The 22476-nt window shown below is 46.9% G+C and overlaps 1 protein-coding gene across 2 annotated transcripts in view; it reads left to right on the top strand.

Moving 5' to 3' along the window:
* Positions 1–4402: 4402 nt before the first annotated feature.
* The window catches only part of INSR (insulin receptor), a gene marked incomplete at both ends in the record, with an annotated part of 130321 nt that continues 112247 nt past the window's right edge, over positions 4403–22476 (top strand). For both annotated transcript variants that reach the window (XM_079701687.1, XM_079701686.1), the window contains 2 exons: positions 4403–4502; positions 21807–22358. In XM_079701687.1, coding sequence (XP_079557813.1) covers positions 4403–4502; positions 21807–22358 — 652 coding nt within the window. The remainder of the gene's footprint in view (positions 4503–21806; positions 22359–22476) is intronic.

Here is a 22476-nt window from a genome sequence, read left to right as displayed (position 1 = left end):
GGTCTGTTCCTGTGAGCTGCCTATTCATGTCCTTTTCCATTTTTATTTTGGCAAATAAGAGTTTGGGCTTTTTTTTCTCACTGAAAAAATTAGTATTATGTATTATATATTATGTAAGATCTTATAATGCATGCCCTTTATCTGTCACTTAAGTTGCATATATTTTTCTCACTTTAAAAAATCTGACGTTCAACTTTATGCATGGATTTTTTTTTACTATTCATGTAACTTATTTTTTTCATAGCCAGATTTGTTGTGTTTAGATTTTATTTTATTTATTTAAATTTTATTTTTGGCTGTGTTGGGTCTTTGCTGCTGTGCGTGGGCTTTCTCTAGTTGCAGCGAGCGGGGGCTACTCTTTATTGCAGTGTGCGGGCTTCTCATTGCAGTGGCTTCTCTTATTGTGGAGCACGGGCTCTAAGTATGCGGGCTTCAGTAGTTGCAGCACTCGAGCTCAGTAGTTGCGGTGCACAGGCTTAGTTGCTCTGTGGCATGTGGGATCTTCCCGGACCAGGGCTCGAACCCATGTCCCCTGCATTGGCAGGTGGATTTTTAACCACTGCGCCACCAGGGAAGTCCCTATTTTTAGATTTTACATTTGGGATTTGCATCTTGCTTAAAGAGATTTTCCTTACTTTGCAATTATAAAACAAAATTTCCAAATTGCAGAGTCTTATGGTTTCATTTTTGAATGGCTATGGAATTCATCAAATACATTTTTAGTAGCATGGAGATGTTCTTGTACCTTCTCTCCTTGGACCTACGAATACTGTGATCTTGATGACAAGACTTCCTAGCATTGAACCATCTTTGCCCTCCTGGCCCAAGGTCCACTTAATCCTGGTATAGGTGTTGTGTTCTTTCAATCTTCTGCCTGATTCTGTTGGTAAATTCTCACTGCTGTGTTTTTGCACTGTTATTCACAAGTGAAATCAGTTTGCAGTTTTCTCCCCCCCACTCCTAAATGTAATGTATTAAAGCAGGTTTCCATGACAACACAGGAGTCAGGATTTACATTTGGTTTCCTGCTTTAATGTAACAGAAAACTGCTAGATTGAGGGAGATTGTCCCAGAGGGACCGGCTAAAGGAAGACCCCAGCAGGGTGGTGGTGGGCCTCCCTTAGCCCTCCTTGATGGACAACAAAAGTAGAGTATTTGGTGTTTATATTCATGAAAGATGAAAAGATCTCTCTCATTACATCATGCCTTCAAAGTATGGTGTGCTTAAATATCAGACCAAAGCCAATCTAAGAAAAACAAAGCCAAACAAAAAGTCCCAAATGGTTTTTCAAAACTTTAAAAACTTTTAATTTTGACATGATGTCAGACTTCCAGAAAAGCTGCACGAATAGTACAATCAATCCTTATATGCACACTTTTAACCAGATTTACCAATTTTATCACACTTTCTATCATATCTGCTTTGTTCCGTCTCTGTCTCATTTTTGTTTTCTGAACCATTTGAGAGTAAGTTGCAGATATTATACTCCTTAACCCCTACATACTTCATTCAGTGTGTATTTCCTAAAGCCAGGGACATTCTGTTACATCACTTCAGTACAATGATCAAAATTAATATTGATACAATACCATTGTCAAATTGACACACCCTTTTCAGTCTTCCCCAATTGCTCCAGTAATATCTTTTATTACAGAAGAAAATCCAAGAGCAACTTCGATCATTTAGTTAAGCCAGCTTTCTCCTCCATGAAGCTACTATTTTTCCTTTCTTTTATTATTGACAAGCGTTCTGCAGAGAGATACTTGCAGACCGCGGGAAATACCCTGTTACTTTTCAGACTTCCAACTATCACTTAGCATTCGTGGATGGCTCTTGCCAGAACCAATTATTTTGGAGATTAGCAAATGGTGATTTTCTACTTCCATTCTATTGATTTTAATAAAAGGCAGAGGTTGACTTTCAACTTTTAGATGATTGTATTTTTTTGGGGGGCACAGTGGTTTACAAAAGAAACAATGAGTTTTTTTCGGGAAGTGGGTGTGTCTTCATTTCCATCCAGCAAGTCACAACTACAATGATTCTCTTGACTTTTTACCCAACATGGAAGTCTTGCGTCCTGAAAGATTTCCAGAGAGCATCATGTCCCCTGGAATTTCAGCAAATGCCCCTGGCCTGGAATTGTTGGTGGCTTTTGGGGGCCCCTGTGGATCAGAAGGAAGCCCCTCAAAGAAGGGGAACAACATTGATCAGACCCACAATTCTTGGTACTCTGGGACGGCAGTTGCCTCTTGTCTGTTCTCCGAGGGTCCGTTCTTGCCCCATTGTCCACAGTGAGATATTATTGGAAAGAAAATCTGATTGTGTTAACCTTTCGGTGTAAACCCTCTAATGCATCCCCGTTGCTTTCAGGATAAAGGTGGTGGTGGGGACAGCCCTTCACATGGCATATCAAGATTCTACCCTGTCTAGCTCAGCTTCCCCTCTTTTCTTTCTGTGCTCCAGCTACAATGCCTGGTTCAGTTGTGAGAACACCGGCCTGTCCTCCTCTGGGCCTTTGCACATGCTGTTCCCTCTACCTGGAACACTTCCCTGCTGTTTCCTTGGGCTGGTTCCTCCTCATCCTCAGATTTCAGTCCAAAAATCACTTCTTCGGAGGATCCTTCAGTGTCTCCCCACCGCACCTTATAACACATCTGATGTATAATTAATGGCCTTCTCCCCCACTGGATTGTGAGGTCTACAAGGAAATGGATGGTGTTTATTTTGCTCCCTGCAAATCCGCATTACTTACTGCGTGTTGATTCTTCCATTCAACAAATATTTATTAAGCAATGGATATGTCAGGCACCGAGTATAAAACAGTGAACAAGACGGACAAGATTTCTGCCTTCCTGGGGAAGGGTAAAGACACACAAGAACTCAGAATTTCAGGTAGGGATACTGGCGTGCTGTCAAGAACAGGGAGGGGAACAAAGGGAGGAAGGGATGGGGAGCGTTTGCAAAGTGTGGTCAGGGAAGGCTCATTGGGACAGAGAGGTGAAGCCAGACACTGGAGAGGCTGGAAGGCAGGAATAGGTTTGAATTAAAAGGACATTGGGCCCAGCTCCTGGCAAATTAATATTTGTTGAATAGAGAGAAAGAACGAATGCCCTCAGGCAAGAGTTGTGATGGGTGCTTTGTCATACCTTATTTCTCCTGCAACTCCCCAAATCTGACCTGCAGGTATTGTTTACATGCATCATACAGGTGAGGCTGATCCAGAGAGAGGACTCTGGGTCTACAGTATTGAAAAACTGCGTGTGTCCACTTGTGTCATATCCAAGATCTCCACCGCCTGGTTTGCACTTTTGCGAGGTTCTGCACATTCTCCAAGGGGTCATTTCTCCAACTTGAACCACAGACCGCGCGGAGGGGCCCAGGCCACCAGTACATTGAACGCACGGGGCGCGCGTGCACGTGGCTGTCCCCAGGGGCCTGGCGCTGGGCGGGGGAGCACTCGGGGTAGGACAGGGCTCCCGCGAGGACCAGACTCGCTGGCGGGACTGGGACGAGGGGGAGGCGAGCGCAACATTTAAGGGAGTAACAAAAAACCGAGTAACCTTGATAAACAATATTTTAATGCAATATTTTTAAAAAATCAAAATGAATTTTCCAAAGTCCCATGATGAACAAAATAGCAAAACGTTAAACACAGGATCCGTCTCGCTGGGTCGGGCATCTGGGGCGCCCCCAGACTCGGAGACGGGAGTCACGGGGCTGGAAGGGGCGCTCCGGCTGGGCAGGGATCTGTGGCGCCCCCTCGGCTAGGGCGCGCCGGGGGCCTCCAGCGCGGGGCCCAGGATAGGGACGCTGGCGGGTGGGGCGGGGTGGCGCCTCCCCCCCTGCTGGTCCTCCCTCTACCCTTCTCGGGCCTCTCCCGGGCGCCGAGTCCCTTCCGAATCCGAATCCGCGCCGCCTTTTCCCGCGGCCCGCACGGGGCCCAGCTGACGGGCCGCGTTGTTTACGGGCCGAGCAGCCCTCGCTCCCGCCGCCCGCTCGCCACCCGCCTGCCCAGGTGCCCGCCCGCCTGTCCGAGCGTCCGTTTGTCTGCGCGTCCGAAGATCTGAGCCCCCGAGCGCTCGGGGCCGAGAGCCGGGAGGCAGGGGCGCAGCGCCGGGCTCGGGGCCCTGAGATCGCGGGACGGGGCCCGGGCCGCGGTGGCCCGGAGTCGGGGCCGCCTCCACCGGGCCGCGCTGCCGGATTTGCAGCGGCGGAGGCCGCTCACCCCTCCTGGGGCTGTTTCAAGGACCCTCCCGGGCGGAGGCTGCGGCCCCTGGGCCGCCCGCGTGGAAGAGAAGGACGCGCGGCCCCCAGCGCCTCTCGGGCGGCTGCTTTGGAGCATGCACCCCTCGGGCCGGCGCCGCGCGCTCTGATCCATCCGGACCCCGCGCTCCCGTAGCCATGGGCGCCGGGGGCAGGCGGGGGGCGGCGGCCGTGCCGCTGCTGGTGGCCGTTGCCGCGCTGCTGGTGGGCGCCGCGGGCCACCTGTACCCTGGAGAGGGTGAGTCTGGGGGTCCGGGAGTGGGCGGGGACCAGCGCGGTGGGGAGGGGACCCTTTGCCAAAATGGAACCCCTGCTGCGGACTGAGAGCCCTCCTCCGTGGGAGGGCGGGTGGCCGGGACGGTAGCTCCAGCCTCGCGGGGGGCGGGAAGCCGCTGACCTTGGCCTTTGCCCGCCTGGGCTCGCGGCTCCACGCTCCGCGTGCGGGCCCCGGGCTGGAGGAACCTTGCCCCAGTGCTCGCCCCTCCGCGGGCGCCTCCCCCGAGCGCTCCTCGGACCTGTGCCGTGCCTGGACCTCCCCGAGCCCAACTGGCTCCGGAGACGGGACACGCGTCCTGAGTCGCCTCCGAGAAGTGGGGTTATTGGACACTCTCGGACAGCCAAATTCCCGAGGTACAGACGGTTTGGAGCCAGAGTCGAGGGTGACGGACTGGGGAGGGCGTCCCTTGGGGGTCCCTGCTGGTAGGTGACGCTGCCCGGGGCGGGGAACTGTAGAATCCCACCCCCCCACCCCTTCCTCGTATCTAGACCCATGGCTACCCCGACTTCAGGTCCATGTTTACACTCTTGGGTTCTGTTTCCAGATATCGGGCGGCAAACTCTAGCGCCTTGGCAACAGCGCAGTTGTAGTAGCAGAGGTAGTGTCGGCTTTAATGATTATTGTAGTTAGTGTCACCAAATGCCACGAGCTGGTCGGTCTTATCTCTCTGGACCTTTTTTTTTTTTTTTTTTTTTTTTGAGATTTTTTTGATGTGCACCATTTTGAAGTCTGTATTGAATTTGTTACAATGTTGCTTCTGTTTCACGTTTTGGTTTTTTGGCCGCTAGGCATATGGGATATTAGCTCCCCGACCAGGGATCGGACCCGCACCCCCTGCATTGGAAGGGGAAGTCTTAACCACTGGAGCGCCAGGGAAGTCCCTCTTTCTGGACCTTTGCGGCGGCCTCTCGAGGCTGATACCGTTGTTGGTCCATTTTGTAGGGCGTAAACTGAGGCTCGGGAAGGACACATAACTCACTTGCCCCAAAGTCAGTGCCAGAGGGGAAAAACGAACCTCTCCAGTGGTGCCAGGGCCCAAGGCTCTGGACTGCTGCCCACGGCCCATGTCCCCCTAATAACCTCCCTCCTCTGCCGTTTTACCTGTCAGCTCCGGGAGGTCTATAACCTGTGGTCATTCCAGACCCCAAAGCCTCCCTCCTGAGTGTCCCTGTGCTGGCAGCCACCAGAGGCAAATCCCAGCATCCTTCTTGGGCTTGACAGCAGGTCTTCCTGGCTGCAGGTCAAGGACGGAAGAATCGTTTAAGAGAATATAGCTGGGGTTTCCCACCATGATGGCTGAGGCCCTGCCTTCAAAATATCTATTGGGTTACTTCTTCAGATTTCGCCATAAAAGGAGATCAGTCATGATGAGGAAGGGGTCAAGGAGGGAAGAAACCGAAGCTCCTGAGTTCCCTGACGGTGAGCCAGGGATGTGAGAAAGCACACGCAGGCTCTGGAGTTGACAAACCGGGTTTGCTGAGCACCTTTGCCAGTTAGGCACTGTCTCCAAGCTCCCTGGTATACAGTGGGTGCTCCATGAAGGAAGGGTGGCAGCTGGTTTAGGGTCTTGTTAAAAAAGTCCGAGACCAGTTGTTAGGCTTTGCGTATGTGTGTGCGTGCTCACCCCTGTATGTTTCCTTGCTTCTCTGTTCCTGGTAGCTTTGGTAATTAATGGTGGATTTGTGCCTGGGCTTTCAGGGGTCCGTAGATGGATTTTCCGCTTCTTACTTGTTTACAGTTTCCACAAGGGCAGAGGTTTATGTTTCTTTCGTTCACCGCTACATTTCCAGAGCCTAGAGCAGTCCCTGGCACCTAGTAGGTATTTGATAAATATTTGTTCTAGATTCCACTCCTATCCTTCCTGTCCTCCCCAGGAGTCCAAGTCACAGCTGCTTTATTCTCCAAATAACTCCTAAATTACGAGAATATAAGCAAACACTCAGCGGGTGCTGTTCTATACACTTTGCATAGGTAATCTCAGTTAATCCTACCACAGTGCTCGGAGGTAAGGTTTATTGTCCTTTTGGAAGGTGAGGAACTTTGACGAGATGGCAGAGCTGAGATTAGAACCCCAGTCTGTTAATAAAAGGTTTCTTAATAAAAGGTTCTTCTTTGGAGTCTGAGCCTCCTCACCCCTGTGGTAAAGGTTAACAAAATACTACTGAATAGATGACATGTGATGCCCTTTGAAGGTTTGGGGAGGGGCGTGAAACTTTACAGACGGCTTATCTCCAGCAGCAACCAATATGGCATTTTGGCTGGGGTGAGGGTGGGGTAGAGGGAAATCAATGGGATTTTTAAGGACTGAGGACTCAGATGTCACATGGTATGTGCCATCCCACTTTGTCCCCCCATGGAGTCTCTGTGGCTTGGCTGAACTGGGCAATGGCTTTCCCCTCCATTTCTCCTCGGGTTGATCCCGCTCTGGCCCGAGATGACCCGGGGCATTGCAAAGTCAGAGAATGAAGGTGAAGTGGGATTAATTACAGTGAAAACCCACAGAGTTTCAGCGGGGGTGGAGGGGTGGGCAGTGAGTTGTTTAGTTGAGGTGTGAGATGTTGCTTTCAGATCTCACTGGATGTTTCTCCTGTGTATTCTCTTGTGTGCTCCGGGACCCTTAGAGCAGAGCTTCCGCTCGCTGGGTCACCTCCCCGGGGTTCTTCCCAGTCTTTGCTTCCCTCCTGGTGACCCACCCCTCCCCTGCCTCGCTTACTCATAGAGGTCATTGGGGTGAGCCCCCTGGGGTCCCCACCTCACTCCACTCCATCGTTGACTTCCCTTCTTTCTTTCTTTTTTTTTTGCGGTAGACGGGCCTCTCATTGTTATGGCCTCTCCCGTTGCGGAGCACAGGCTCCGGACGCGCAGGCTCAGCGGCCATGGCTCACGGGCCCAGCCGCTCCGCGGCATGTGGGAATCTTCCCGGACCGGGGCACGAACCCGTGTCCCCTGCATCGGCAGGCGGACTCTCAACCACTGTGCCACCTGGGAAGCCCGACTTCCTTTCTTTTTTGATTAGAGCAGAACCTCTCGACTTCTGTGCTCTCGACACATGGGGTTGGATAGTTCTTGGTTGCAGGGGGCTGTCCTGTGTATTTTAAGATGTTGAGCACCATTCCTCATCTCTAGACGCCAGTAGCAATTCCCCTCTCCAAGTCATGACCACCAGAAGTGTCTCCAGACATTACCAACTTTCCTGAGTTGAGAATCTCTGCATTTGGGGAGATACCTTTTTCCTTCTCTAGGACACTTACCCACCTGGGTCCCCTGCTCTCTCCCCTCTGTTTGTTCAGGGATCTCCATCCACCCAGGAGCCTTTCTGTTTTCAGCCTATAAACACTCAATACTCCCCTGGGCCCCGTTACTCACCACTTACCTCTCGCCTTCCCCTGCCGAGCCTCCCCTCCAACGGGTCCCCACCGCCCTTGCTCTCTCACCTTTCCCCCACTGCTCTGCCCACGGCATCTGGCTTGTGTCTCCATCGCTTTGCCCATGGCTCTAGAGAAGGTCATCCCTCACCTCCCAATTGTAGCCTCACCCCAGTTGACTTCTCTGGGTTTTGCCTCCCACTGGAAGGCACGGTCTCCTGGTGAGTTTTCACCTGTGTCTGACTTCTCCCGTCCTCTTTCTTCCTTTCCTCTGCTCCTTTCCTGGACTAAGGTATTAGGCCCTTCTTCACAGAGGGCCATTCCCTACTCTTGACTCTCTCTGTCTCACTCAGTTTTTAATTCATATGTGGTCAAAGCCTTTATCTAGAACAGGGGCCAAATCCTGCCCACCCGCACCAGTTTTTTTTGTAAATAAAGTTTTACTGGCACGCAGCCATGCCCATTCGTTCATGCATCATCTGTAGCTGCTTTTGTGCTCTAAAGGCAGAGTTGAATAGTTGTGATCGCGTGGCTCCCAACAATATTTACACTTGGGCCCTTTCCAGAGTTTGCCAACTCCTGACTTAGAACAAACTTCTTGAGGATCATGATGACATACCTCATAGCTTGTGTGGTCCCTGATACAACTTTGAATGAATCAAGTTAAATGAAACGCCCAGGGATGCTGTGTTTTCCCCTGTACAGAGCAAGCTGTATTAAAGAAATTTATACCTTTTGCTGTGCTGAGTGTATGGGTTCCGATGGTGAGAAAATAACAGTGATATTCCCTCCTTGTGTGTGTGTTTGTGTGTGTGTGTGCGATCTTTGGATTTATTTGTTTAAACAGTCTTCTTGGCATTGAATGAGGATTCTGTGCTCTTGGCCCTGTCTCTAGTACCAAAAGAAAGTGGTATCTGCTATGAGATGTTCTCTTGAGAACTCCCCTTATGTTAATTTCTATTAGGAACACATCCGGGTGGCTTGAGTTATGTTTTGCAAATTAAAAACCATATTTATGGGACTTCCCTGGTGGTCCAGTGGTTAAGACTTCCCCTTCCAATGCAGGGCATGCGGGTTCGATCCCTGGTAGGGGAGCTAAGGTCCCACATGCCTCCCGGCCAAAAAACCAAAACATAAAACAGAAGCAATATTGTAAAAAATCCAGTAAGGGCTTTAAAAGTGGTCCATGTAAAAAAAAATCTTTAAAAAGCCGTATTTATGATTTTCAAATTAAAATAATAACAGGTAGTGCATTCTCATTGCAAAAAAAATTATGAAAGTATTGAGAGGAAAAAACCAGTGTCCCCCTTTGTCCCTAAAACCATTGCATTTCTGTCTTGGGAAATGACTACGCTATCAGTTTGGTGTGTATCTTTATTTATTTATTAAAAAAAATTTTTTTAACATAAGTGTACTGGCCAATGAATTTTTTTTCCTTTTTTTTAAAGTTTATTTTTTCTTGTGTAACTTTAAAAAAATAAGTTTGTTTATTTTTATTTTATTTATTTTTGGCTGTGTTGGGTCTTTGTTGCTGTGCACGGGCTTCCTCTAGTTGTAGACAGCGGGGGCTACTCTTTGTCGCAGTGCGCGGGCCTCTCATTACGGTGGCTTCTTTTGTTGTGGAGCACGGGCTCCAGGCATGCGAGCTTCAGTAGTTGTGGCACGTGGACTCAGTAGTTGTGGCACGTGGGCTCAGTGGCTCTCAGGCTCTAGAGTACAGGCTCAGTAGTTGTGGCGCATGGGTTTAGTTGCTCCACGGCATGTGGGATCTTCCCGGACCAGGGCTCGAACCCATGTCCCCTGTATTGGCAGGCGGATTCTTAACCACTGCGCTAACCAGGGAAGCCTGGTGCGTATCTTTAAACATTTTTATTTTTAAAATGGTCATACATTAAAGCTGACTTCTTTTTTTGGTGCACAGTTTTTGCATTTTAGCCCCCGCATAGAGTTGTGTGGCTGTCCCCACAGTCGGGATACAGAAGTGTCCCATCCATCACCACCCAGACTCCTTCCGGCCATCCCTTTATCGTTATGCCATCCCTACCTCAAACCCCTGGCAATACTGATTCTTCTCCATCCCTATAGTTTTCTCTAGACTTTAAAAAGTATCTTATGTTTGTCTTTCTCTTTCTGACTTACTTCACTAAGTATGACAATCTGTAGATCCATCCATGTCGCTGCAAATGGCATTATTTTGTTCTTTTTTATGGCTGAATAATATTCCATTGTATATATGTACAACATCTTTATTCATTCCTCTGTCGATGGACATTTAGGTTGCTTCCATGTCCTGGCTATTGTAAATAGTGTTGCAGTGAACATTGGGGTACATGTATCTTTTCAAATTATGGTTTTCTCCGGATATGTGCCCAGGAGTGGGATTGCTGGATCATATGGTAGCTCTATTTTTAGTTTTCCAAGAAACCTCCATACTGTTCTCCATAGTGGCTGCACCAATATACATTCCCACCAACAGTGTAGGAGGGTTCCTTTTTCTCCATACCCTCTCCAGCATTTATTGTTTGTATATTTTTTGATGATGACCATTCTAAGTGGTGTGAGGTGATACCTCTAAAAAAAATGGTACAAATGAACCTATTTACAAAACAGAAATAGAGTCCCAGATGCAGAAAACAAACTTACGGTTACCAAGGTGGAAGGAGGGGAGGGATAAATTGGGATTGACATATACACACTACTATATATAAAATAAATAGCTAAGAATAACTTCCTGTATAGCACAGGGAACTTTACTCAATACTCTGTAATGACCTGTATGGGAACAGAATCTAAAAAAGAGTGGATGTATGTATATGTATAACCAATTCATTTTGCTGTACAGCAGAAATTAACACAATACTGTAAATCAACTATACCCCAGTAAAAATTAACTTAAAATATTTTAAAAGTATCTTATAATTGGATCAATATTCTTAAAATTGAAAACCTAAGTTCTCATAAGATTCTCATTATTCCTGGATTCCATATTTGTGAATTCCCCTATTCACTAAAATTTATTTGTAACTCCAAAATAAATAGCGCTTTAATGGTTATTCCTGGACATACACCAAGTGGCAAAAAATTGGAATCATCTGACATGCATGTTTCAGCTCAGATCAAACAAGGTGACATCTTGCCTTCCTGTTGCATCTCTCCTCTTGTGAATTCATAAATCCCCAAGGATTAAAACAAATGTCCTTTAAAAAAATTTTTTTAATTGAAGTATAGTTGGTTTACAATTTTGTGTTAGTTTTTGGTGTACAGCAAAGTAATTCAGTTATACATATGTGTATATATTCTTTTTCAGATTCTTTTCCATTATAGATTATTGCAAGGTATTGAATATAGTTCCCTGAGCTATACAGTAGGTCCCTGTTGTTTGTGTATTTTATATACAGTAGTGTGTGTATCTGTTAATCCCAAACTTAATTTATCCCACCCCCTTCCCTTTGGTAATCATAACTTTGTTTTTGATGTTTGTGAGTCTGTTTCTGTTTTGTATATAAGTTCATTTGTATCATTTTTAAAGATTCCACATATAAGTGATATCACATGATATTTGTCTTTGTCTGACTTACTTCACTTAGTATGATAATCTCTAGGTGCATCCATGTTTCTGCAAATGGCATTATTTCATTCTTTTTTTTTATGGCTGAGTAATATATCCCATTGTGTATAAGCACCACATGTTCTTTATCCATTCATCTGTCGATGGACATTTAGGTTGTTTCCATGTCTTGGCTACTGTAAATAGTGCTGCAGTGAACATTGGGGTGCATTTATCTTTTTGAATTAGAGTTTTCTCTAGGTATATGCCCAGGAGTGGGATTGCTGGGTCATATGGTAACTCTATTTTTAGTTTTTTAAGGAACCTCCACACTGTTTTCCATAATGGCTGCACCAATTTACATTCCCACCAACAGTGTAGGAAGGTTCCCCCAAAATGTCCTTTTTTGTGATGTATTTAGTGCCATGTTTTTCACACTTTCTTGTGCTTTTTGTTGGTGATTTTGTTGTTTTACCGTGGTCCGCATGCATAGTTCTGAAGTGCTGTCTAGGGTCCTAAGCACTAGAAGCCTGTGATGTACCTTCCGGAGAAAATACATTTGCTGGATAAGCTTTGCTCAGGCGTGAACTATCTAGTGTTTAGTGAATCAACAATGTATATTAAATAAGGTGTTTTTAAACAGAAACACACATACAACAAGGTTATGGTATTGATGGATTTGCAAATTAGTGTTCTTGAGAACATTGTAGAAAATAGCTTCCATAAACAAAGAGAATCTGCTGTAGGTGGTTTCCTATCACTGGGGTTTAAAATTTGTGAAACTGGGTTTGTCAGCATCCGTGTAGAATCCTTTTTTTTTTTTTTTTTTTTGCGGTACGCGGGCCTCTCACTGTTTGGCCTCCCCTGTTGCGGAGCACAGGCTCCGGACGCGCAGGCTCAGCGGCCATGACTCACGGGCCCAGCCGCTCCGCGGCACGTGGGATCTTCCCGGACCCGGGCACAAACCTGTGTCCCCTGCATCGGCAGGCGGACCCTCAACCACTGCGCCACCAGGGAAGCCCTAGAATCCTTTTTGAATACATACGCCCTTTTTGTCGTATTTTCATCTGGGCACAAATCCTTGGTTCCCTCTCGGAAAGTTCATGAGATGGCACAAAACCCCTGGCCTGTGTCTTGAGGAGGGGTCTCCCGTGTTCTGCTGACCCTGGTGCCAGGGAGCGCCCCAGTGGCTTTCAGGGGTTTTAGAAACATATTTTGTTTCTGGCAGAGCGAGATGTGCTGTTCCGTGTTGCCCAGTGCAGACTGGATATGAGCTCCAGTTGGAGTTCACGGCAGACTGATGAGGATTAAAATTTGACGTCAAATCTGAGTTTTTCTTTCAGTTCCTTACGGGTGTGGTGTCCCATCAGGTTTATAGGTTGGCTTCTGTTTTGTGTTCAGGAAGCGCTGCCTGTTACCAGGAGGTTCTTGCTTCTCTCCTATGCCTTTGTGGTAATGCGGAAAACATAGGTACTTTCCAAAAACCGTGTTTGTTAACAGTGCGGAAAAAGGTAGTGGTTGGACACAAAGGGATAGAGGGCAGGGCTCCACCTGTTTTCTGATGGCCTTTCTTGATTTCTTGTTGCTAATCTGTTTTCAGAGATGTATCCTGTTTCCTTACAGACGATCAGAAAAGGGATGAATTCTCACTGAGGTGTTCCTTCCTAATTATATTCAGTTACATTGTATCGAAGACATCTGCTACTTTTTTGTTCTTGTGAGACTTCTCTTGGTTTTCTTTCTGGTGTCTTCTGTGGGCACTATCCATCCTTATTTGTATACACGAGGAGGTAGGACTCCTGTAATGTCCTGGAAGCCCCTTATGATCTTGTGGTTTGATGTGTGAGGTCCCTGGGATGACAGAACCTTGGAACTGACTGGAGGAATTAGCCTAGATGTTCCAGAGCTTTCAGACAGGCTTGTAGAAGGTGTTGGTGTCAGGAGGACTATGGGTCTTTTGTCCTCTCTCGGGTTCCCTGGCCTTAAATATTGTGCTCGCCAGAGGCCCGCCCCCCTTCCATCCTTTTCTCCTCCTGGTTTTATCACCTACCGTCATCCCTTCTGCCAGCATCCGCCCCTTTTCCCAAGCTCCAGATCCACATCTTCCCAGTGCCCACTGGACCCACATCTGGGAGCATCCCAAAGTCCCTACAGACTCAATATGCCCCAAACTGAACCTGTTGTCTTTGCCACCCTAAACTGGTCCTATCTGGTCCTCTCCAGGTTCACTAAGAGAGGACCCTCACTTCTTCCCCCTCTCCTCCAGCTCCCTGGGGACCAAGTCCCATTGATGCTAATTCCTTGTACCCACCCCCATAATAGGCCCCCTAGGCCATGCCATAGATGTGGTTCCAGAGTGCCTCATCCAGTACCTTCTCTTCCCTGCTGCCAGAGAGATTTTTCTACTTCCTACTTTGGTCCTTCTGTAGCTGCCAGCTCAGTCCATGCCCCTGGCAGTGGAGCCTGGCCTCAGCTGTGTGGTGTGCAATCTCACTTCGCCAAGCTCATGACTGCAGTTCCTTGGGGTTCCCTCTTCTTCATGTGCTTGCATTTGCTTCCTGTGCCCCAAGCACCCTTCTTCCCCCTTTTCACCCATGGATGCCTGCTTCATCCTTATGGAACTGGGTCAGAGGCCTCCTTCCTCGCCTCTCTGGCTTCATCACCCACCCCATTCTCCTTCCCTTTCAGTACAGACTGGGTATATCTGTCTGGGTCCCCATAGACATTGGTCTGCACATTGGAGGTGCATTCTAGTGAAACACTGACTGCATGGGAAATGAAACCATACTCTAAGTATGGGTTGGAGAAAGAATTGATACATGTTTGTCCAAAGCAGGAAGCAAAGTCTAGCCGAGAGGAGGCAGGTCCTGGAGAGGATAGGATGGCTTGAAGTTAGGAGCAAAAGGTTTGGCTGAAAAAGAACTGCTATGGTCTGAATGGCCACCTCCCTCCTCCCCATTCATGGGTTGAAGCCTTAACCCCCAATGTGACTGTATTTGGAGAGAGAGCTTTTAGAAGGTAATTAAGGTTAAACGAGGTCATAAGAGGACGGCCCTAAACTGATAGGACTGGTGACCTTAAAAGAAGAAGGAGACAGAGAAAGGTCTCTCCCTTTCTGCACGCATGCACCAAGGAAAGACCATGTGAGGACACAGTGAGAAGTCGGCCGTCTGCAAGCCAGGAAGAGAGCTCTCACCAGAAATTGACCATGCTAGCTACCTTGATCTTGGACTTCCAGCCTCAGAGCTGTGAGAAATAAATGTCTGTTGTTTAACCCCACCAGTCTATGGCATCTGGTTATTGGAGCCCAAGCTGACCAAGACAAGAACTGAGGTCAGAAGTGGCTCTGAAACACAGCATCTAAGAACTCAGGTAGAATAAATGGGTGTGGGTCTAGCTTTCTTTGAAATTCGTGGGGGCCAGTCCACCGTGCTTATGCGGTTCCCTCTAGCAACAATCAACAGCCCCAAAGAAGGTATCTGATGGCATTGATCCTGGGGCAAAGTGCTCAGAGGAATGGGTGGTGCAGAAGAATGGGAGCTGGAAAGAGCCCCTGCCGGAGAGGTGGCCCAGGTTGGGTAGACGGTATGTCTGTCCTACTTGAGGCCCTACCATATCCTTGGGGACCTTGTTTAAAATGCAGATTCTTGGGCCTGGCTCCCTGAGATATTGGTTCATTTGGTCTAGAGCTGGGCCTAGGGATCTGCATTTTAACATACACCTGCCCCCCCAACCCCCCACCGCCCCAGGCGATCCTGATGCTGTTGGTCCACAGAGCACACTTTGAGGAACCCTGTGTGATGGCTAAGGGCACAGGTGCTGGTGCCCTGGGGACCTATGTGATAGACTGAATTGTGTCCCCCCCGCCCCCCCCAGCCAAATTAACGTGTTGAAGTCCTAACCCTAACACCTCAGAATGTGACCGTCTTTGGAGATAGGGTCTTTAAAGAGGTAATCAAGGTAAAAATGAGATAATTAGGGTGGCCTCTAATAAGACTGATGCCCTTATAAGAGGAGATTAGGACACAGACACACACTGAGGGAAGATCAGGTGAGGACACAAGGAGAAGACGGCCATCTACAAGCCACGGAGAGAGGCCTTAGAAGGAATCAATCCTGCTGACACCTTGTTCTTAGACTTCTAGCCTCCAGAATTGGGAGAAAATAAATTTATCTTGTTTAAGCCACCTGGTCTCTGGTCCTTTGTTAGGGTGGCCCCAGTAGACTAATACACTGGGTTTAAATCTCAGGTCTGTCTCCTCCTTGCTTTGTGACCTTGAGGAGGACATGTTCCTCTCTGAGCCTCAATTTCTTTCCTCTTCTAGAAAATCTATCTGGGCGACAGTTTGCCTGTTGCCTGCACCCTCGGGATATTTACTGCCCTTCCGTTTCCAGCAGTCTCCAGCAGAATCCATCTCACACACTCTGGCTGAAGTCAATTTTTATTTTTTATTTTTGGCTGTAACCCATGGCATGTGGGACCTTACTTCCCCGACCAAAGATCGAACCCTTGCCCCCTGCATTGGGAGCGCAGAGTCTTAACCACTGAACCACCAGGGGATTTCTTGGCTGAAGTCAATTTTAAGAGCCAGTCTTGCAGGCAGGTGGAGAATCATAAGGGTATCTGGTACCTTGGTGTGCCCAAGTTCTAATTTATGAAGGGAATAAATGTGGGAATTGGTTCCATGTATCTTAGAGTGAAGAACTAATATATACATGTGGCCAGACCCCAGTTCTCATCTATTCTTCATACCTTTCATCATGTGATCATCATCATTTACAGGTGAGGAAACTGAGGCACACAGAAATTGAGTTTATGGCTCAGGATTATACAGCTGGCAGGTGCCCATGCTGGAGTGGGAAGCCAGATCTGTTGGGTTTCTAGCATGCCCTGAAACTGGTGTGGGTGGTGGTGGTCTGACACCTGAACCTAAGGCTTGTTGGCCAGGATGCCTGAATTTTGGAAGAAGCCCTGTTAAGACTGGAAGGAATGCGGGGAGGAACATGTGGCCCCAGATAGGTCACTAGGGAGCGTTTGAAGAATGTCAAGACTAAGGAATGAGTACATTCAGGCTTGAAAGCAGAAAGTATAACTCTTAGCATTGTAAAGGAGTTTCAGAATCTTCTAGATACCTCTCTCCCAGATCCTTAGTACCTCTTTGCTCTTTTCATGATAGAGAGAAAACCAGGGGAGAGGGGACACTTTCCAAGATGGCTCTCATGTCAGTCTTCTCTCCTTCTGGGAAATTTTTAGATTCTTCTGGGCCAAGGGGGAACTTCTAGACCAGCACTGTCCAACAGAACGGTCTGCTTTAATGGAAACGGTCTATAGCTGTGCCATCCAATATGGCGGCCACTATCCACATGGTGCTCTTGAAATTGTGGTCAGGGCAACTAAATTTTTACTTTTATTTAACTTTAATTCATTTAAATGTAAAAAATGTGAATGTAAAGCCTTATTTAACATTAGTTGATTGAAATGTCAAAAAAATCAATGCTTGATTCTGTTATTGAACAACTCTTACTTGGAACAATTTGAGGATACAAAGAACCTACCTTTTCAGTGATTCATTTTGTGAAATCTGCATATACAGATTGAGTATTTCTGATAAAAATTTAGCATCTGAATTGAGACCTGGTGCAAGTGTATAAAACACGTGGCATTTGAGAAGCATAGTGTGAAAAAAATCCCATAGATTTTTTTTTTTTTTTGTATTGCTTACATGCTGAAGTGAAGTTTTGGGATACATTGGGTTAAATTAATAATATTTAATTTCACTGTTTCTTTTTTACCTTTATAGAGAAAATTTAAAATTCTATGTGGCTCACATCATGTTTCTATTGGGTAAGGCTGCTCTAGGCCCTACACATTCTTGTGACCTACAGCGACAAGCTACAGCACTTGACCTTCCAATGAAGCAGGCAGAACTTATTGCACTGTTTGTGTAGGTTTTAGTTCTGGTGTTACCTCCTCCGGGAAGCCCTCCTTGATTGTCCTGGACTTAGTCAAATAGCTCATTTTTATTATCTCTTCTAGCCCCTGAAGCTGTCCTTGAATAACTGAGATATCCTCCTCAGTTATACTTTCAGTTGATTTGGGTAGTTAATAGCAACTATTAGTCTGTGAGATCCAGGGCAGACTCTGTCTTATTCCTTTTTTTTTTTTTTTAACATCTTTATTGGAATATAATTGCTTTACAATGTTGTGTTAGTTTCTGCTGTATAACAAAATGAATCAGCTATATGTATACATGTATCTCCCTATCCTATTGTCCTATCCCTCTTGTCCTATTCCTTGAAGCACTTCCAGTCCTTGGAACAGCAGAAACAGGTCCTCAGCAGATAGTTGCTGAAGGAGTGAACGAAGGAAACTGTCTTTAACAAGCTTCCTCCAGGTTGTCACTGCATGAACATTATTTCATTGTTTCCTTATTTAAGTCAGATTCACCTGCTTCTTAATTTGGTATGTTTTTAAAGAACAAAGACGGAGAAACTGTAACATAGTTCAAGCATAAACTTTGCATTTAATTGCCGGGTTGAAATCCTAGCATTACCCCTTAAAACTCAGCCTGTGTGAGTTTGATTTGCTCATCACAAAAATGGGCATGGACCACATTTCGTTTATCCACCTCCTCTGGGATTATTCTGAGAATTCATCAAGAGAATGTGTCTGCCAGAACATGGCCAAGTGCTTTACATGGTAATTGTTATTAGCTGTCACCAGGACCCCCACTCCTCCCCCGGTCCTCATGGTCCTTCCCTTCCTGTGTGTAGAGTGGTGATTAACCAGGTGTCACTTACTGAGGACCTGAAGCGTCTTTCAGTTCCCACCCAGAGGTATTAAAAGCCAGTACAAGGTCTGACATCTATTGCTGGCACCATCTCTAACATCCTCTGGGTATTTTCTGTTCACGCAGTAAATTGCTCTATTGTCTTAGACTAATAGGGACACATACAGCTTTAATGAGTTGAGTTAGAGTCATTGGAGATTAAAAAAAAAAAAGCAGTTCTTTGTTGTTCACTACAGTTATAGTTGTTTAATTTTTTTTTTTTTTTTTTTTTTTTTTTTTTTGTGGTACGCGGGCCTCTCACTGTTGTGGACTATCCCGTTGCGGAGCACAGGCTCCAGACGCTCAGGCTCAGCGGCCATGGCTCACAGGCCCAGCCGCTCCGTGGCATGTGGGATCTTCCTGGACTGGGGCACGAACCCGTGTCCCCTGCATCGGCAGGCAGACTCTCAACCACTGCGCCACCAGGGAAGCCCTTCTGTTTAATTTTTTAATAACAACTTTATTGAGATCTAATTCAATACCATACAATTCACCCATTTAAAGTTCAAATTTAGTGATTCTTAGCACATTAGTACATTCACAGAGTTGGGCAACCATCACTACAATCAATTTTAGAACATTTTCATCACCCCCCAAAGAAATCCCATACTCTTTAGCTGTCACTCCTCATTTCCCCCTCTCCAAGCCCCTTGAAACCATTAATCTACTTTCTAGGGATTTGCCTATTCTGGACATTTCATGTAAATAGAATCATGCCACACGTGGTCTTTTGTGACTGGCTTCTTTCACTGAGCCTGATGTTTTCAAGGTTCATCCCTTTTGTAGCAGGTGTCAGTGCTTCTCCCCTGTTATTGCTGAATTATCTTCCTTTGTATGGACATGCCACATTTTATTTATTCATTTATCAGTTCATGGACATTTGGCTTGTTTCCACTTTTTGGCTATCATGAATAATGATGCTATGGGCATTTGTACACACATTTCTGTGTGGACCTATGTTTTCATTTCTCTTGGGTATCTACCTGGGAGTGAAGTTGCTGGGTTATATGGTAACTCTTTGTTTAACCTTTTGAGGGACTGCTAATCTATTTTCCACAACAGCAGCTGTACCATTTTCCATTCCCACCAGTAATGTAGGAGGGTTCTGATTTCTCCACATCCTCGTCAACACTTGTTATTGTCTGTCTTTTTAATTTTAGCCATCCTGGTAGGAGTGAAGTGGTATCATTGTGGTTTGGATTTACATTTCCTGGATGTCCAACAGCTGGTTAATCTTTGAATGCATATTCATATCTGATTTTGGTTCTGACACAACTTGGGGAGGATGGTGGGCTGGTGTTCTTTGTACCTGTATCAATTTCACAATTTCGTGTGTGTGTGTGTGTGTGTGTGTGTGTAAAACATAGAGTGTGAGGCTCAGGCTTGAGAAGACCAGACCTGTGGCTGAGTCTAAGCTGTATACTGCCAGATATAATCCAGGACACCAAGTTAAATTTGAATTTAACATAAATGATGAGTAATTTTTAAGGATAAGTATGTCTCAAACATTGCATGGGATATACTTATCCTAAAATGTACTGCTGCTCATCTGAAATTCAAAGTTAACTGGGCATCCTGCATTTTTATTTGCTAAATCTGGCAACCCTGAATGTTACTGGTGGGTCGTATGTCCTTGGCTGATTGGCTTTGCCTCCTAGAGATCCAGTTTTCCCTTCTGTGGGGTGCGGATAAAGCTTGTTGGGAGGTGTCAGTGGCGTGGTACCTGTCCAGATCTCTGTATGTAGATGCTGTTGATGTGACTGAAGCTGGGAGCCTCAGCCTTGGGTGGCATGAGTGTGTGGGGCTGGAACTGCCGTCCTGGTCCCCTTGAAGCTGCCTCCCAATTTCTGAGTGAGTGAGTGTATGTGTGTGTGTTTGTGTTTTGGCAAGGAGAGGCTGTCTAAAGAATTCCGTTCTACTGAATGTTAACTCCAATATAAGGAACACCGGAGGAGGGAAAGATCCAAATAAGTATATGGAGGAAAGGAAATCAGAGAAGGCTTCCTGGAGGAGGTGGCATTTGAACTGGATCTTGAAGGATGATGAGCTGGATTTCGAAATAGGGAGCTAAGGTATAAAGGACTTTGACAGTCAAAGGGGCTAGGGCTACCCTGTTTAGTCCAGTAGCCACTGGCTACATGTGTCTATTTCTGTTTACACTATCTAAAGTAAAATCAGATATTCAGTTCCTCAGTCTCATATCAGTCGCATTTCAAGTGCTAGACAGCCACAAATGGCTGGTGGCTTCCATAGTGGCCAGTGCGTGGACAGAACATCTCTATCATTGCAGAAGTTCTGTTGGACTTTGTTGGACTAAGGCAAGGGTCACCAAACTACCACCCCAGGGGGAAACACCGACCCACAGCCTGCTTTTATAATCAAGTTTTATTGGAACACAGCCATATCCACTCACTGTCTCTGGCTGCTTTTGAGCTATAATGGTGGAGTGGAGTAGTCTAAACAGAGACTGACTGCAAAGCGGAACATATTCACTATCTGAGCCCTTATAGAAAATATTTTCCCACCCTGGTCTAGGGGAATGAAGGCACAGAGCCTAGAGGTGACACCGTGATATGTTTGGGAGAAATATACAACAACAAAATAGCTGACATTAATTGAGCACTTACTGTGTGCCAGCCACTGCTTGGGTGCCTGCATTATTTCACTTATTCCTCTTCATAGGTCATGTTATAGGGAAGGCTTGGAAGGCCCCCTTGGAATTGGAGAGTAGTGGGCAGGCCTGTTTCACATGGTGCAGGGGATGGTGGGGCAGAACCTTGAGGGCCGCGAGAGGAAAGTGCAGGGTCATGGGGAGACAGAGAGGGTGTCAGAGCAAGGGAGGGACCACCTGCGGGAGAATGGGTGTGCAGGGTGTTTGTGCAGGGGAGATCAGACTCTCTGGGACGCCCTTGCCACACCCAGGTAAAAGGTAATTAGACCTTGGCTGCCTGCCAGGAGGGCGGGTTGGGAAGGAGTGTTAGGAAAGTGGGAGAATTGGCAAAACGAAGTCAGCTCTTCTTGCCCCATTTCTGACGTGGGCACCTTTATCCCCATAAATCCATTTCCTGAAGATCTTCCACATCGACTCACTGGGGACGGCTCCCCTTTCCTCTTCCACACCTGCTGCATTACTCAATCCCCTGTAATCCCAATGTCTTCATTGCATCATATTTGATGCGATGCTTTTAAGGCTTCTAATGGGTACTGCCAAAGGAATTATTATTATGATGATTTGCCTTTCAGGAGTAATTACTTAGGCACAGACACCTTACAGAGAAAGCCACTGAACTGGGCTGGCTGTAGAACTTACAGGGTCCAGTTCAGAATGAAACCTTGGGACCCCTCCCTCAAAAATAATTCAGGATTTCAAGACGGAAGAGCATTAAGCCAAGGGCAGGGCCCTTCTGAGCGGGTGTGGGACCCAGGTCATATGCCCATGTGGCTGGCCCTGACACTAATTCTTATAAACCATCCGTGGGGTGTTTGTTCACCTGTCTTGCTCTCTGCTTGTTTGCCCTTCTAGTGTGCCCTGGCATGGATATCCGGAATAACCTCACCCGGCTGCACGAGCTGGCCAACTGCTCGGTCATCGAAGGACATTTGCAGATCCTATTGATGTTCAAAACGAGACCTGAGGACTTCCGAGACCTCAGTTTCCCCAAGCTCACCATGATCACTGATTACTTGCTGCTCTTCCGGGTCTACGGGCTGGAGAGCCTGAAGGACCTGTTCCCCAACCTCACGGTCATCCGGGGCTCCCGCCTCTTCTTTAACTACGCGCTGGTCATCTTCGAGATGGTTCACCTGAAGGAGCTTGGCCTCTACAACTTGATGAACATTACCCGGGGCTCCGTCCGCATCGAGAAGAACAATGAACTCTGCTACCTGGCCACTATTGACTGGTCTCGCATCCTGGATTCCGTGGAGGATAATTACATCGTGCTGAACAAAGACGACAATGAGGAGTGTGGGGACATTTGTCCAGGCGCCGCGAAGGGCAAGACCAACTGCCCTGCCACCGTCATCAACGGGCAATTTGTGGAGCGGTGTTGGACGCACAGCCACTGCCAGAAAGGTACGTTGAGGTTCTCGGCGGTTCTAAGCCATTTCTCGTGGCTTGTTCATTAGAAAGAAGCTGGAGACATTCACTAGCTCAGGTGGTGGCAAACCTTTTTTTTGCAAAGACTCAGATG

The sequence above is a fragment of the Hyperoodon ampullatus genome, assembly GCF_949752795.1.
Source record: "Hyperoodon ampullatus genome assembly, chromosome: 4".
In the NCBI taxonomy this organism is placed as follows: Eukaryota; Metazoa; Chordata; class Mammalia; order Artiodactyla; family Ziphiidae; genus Hyperoodon; species Hyperoodon ampullatus.
Note: the sequence above shows the minus strand (reverse complement) of the source record. Positions and strands in the feature narration are given on the sequence as shown.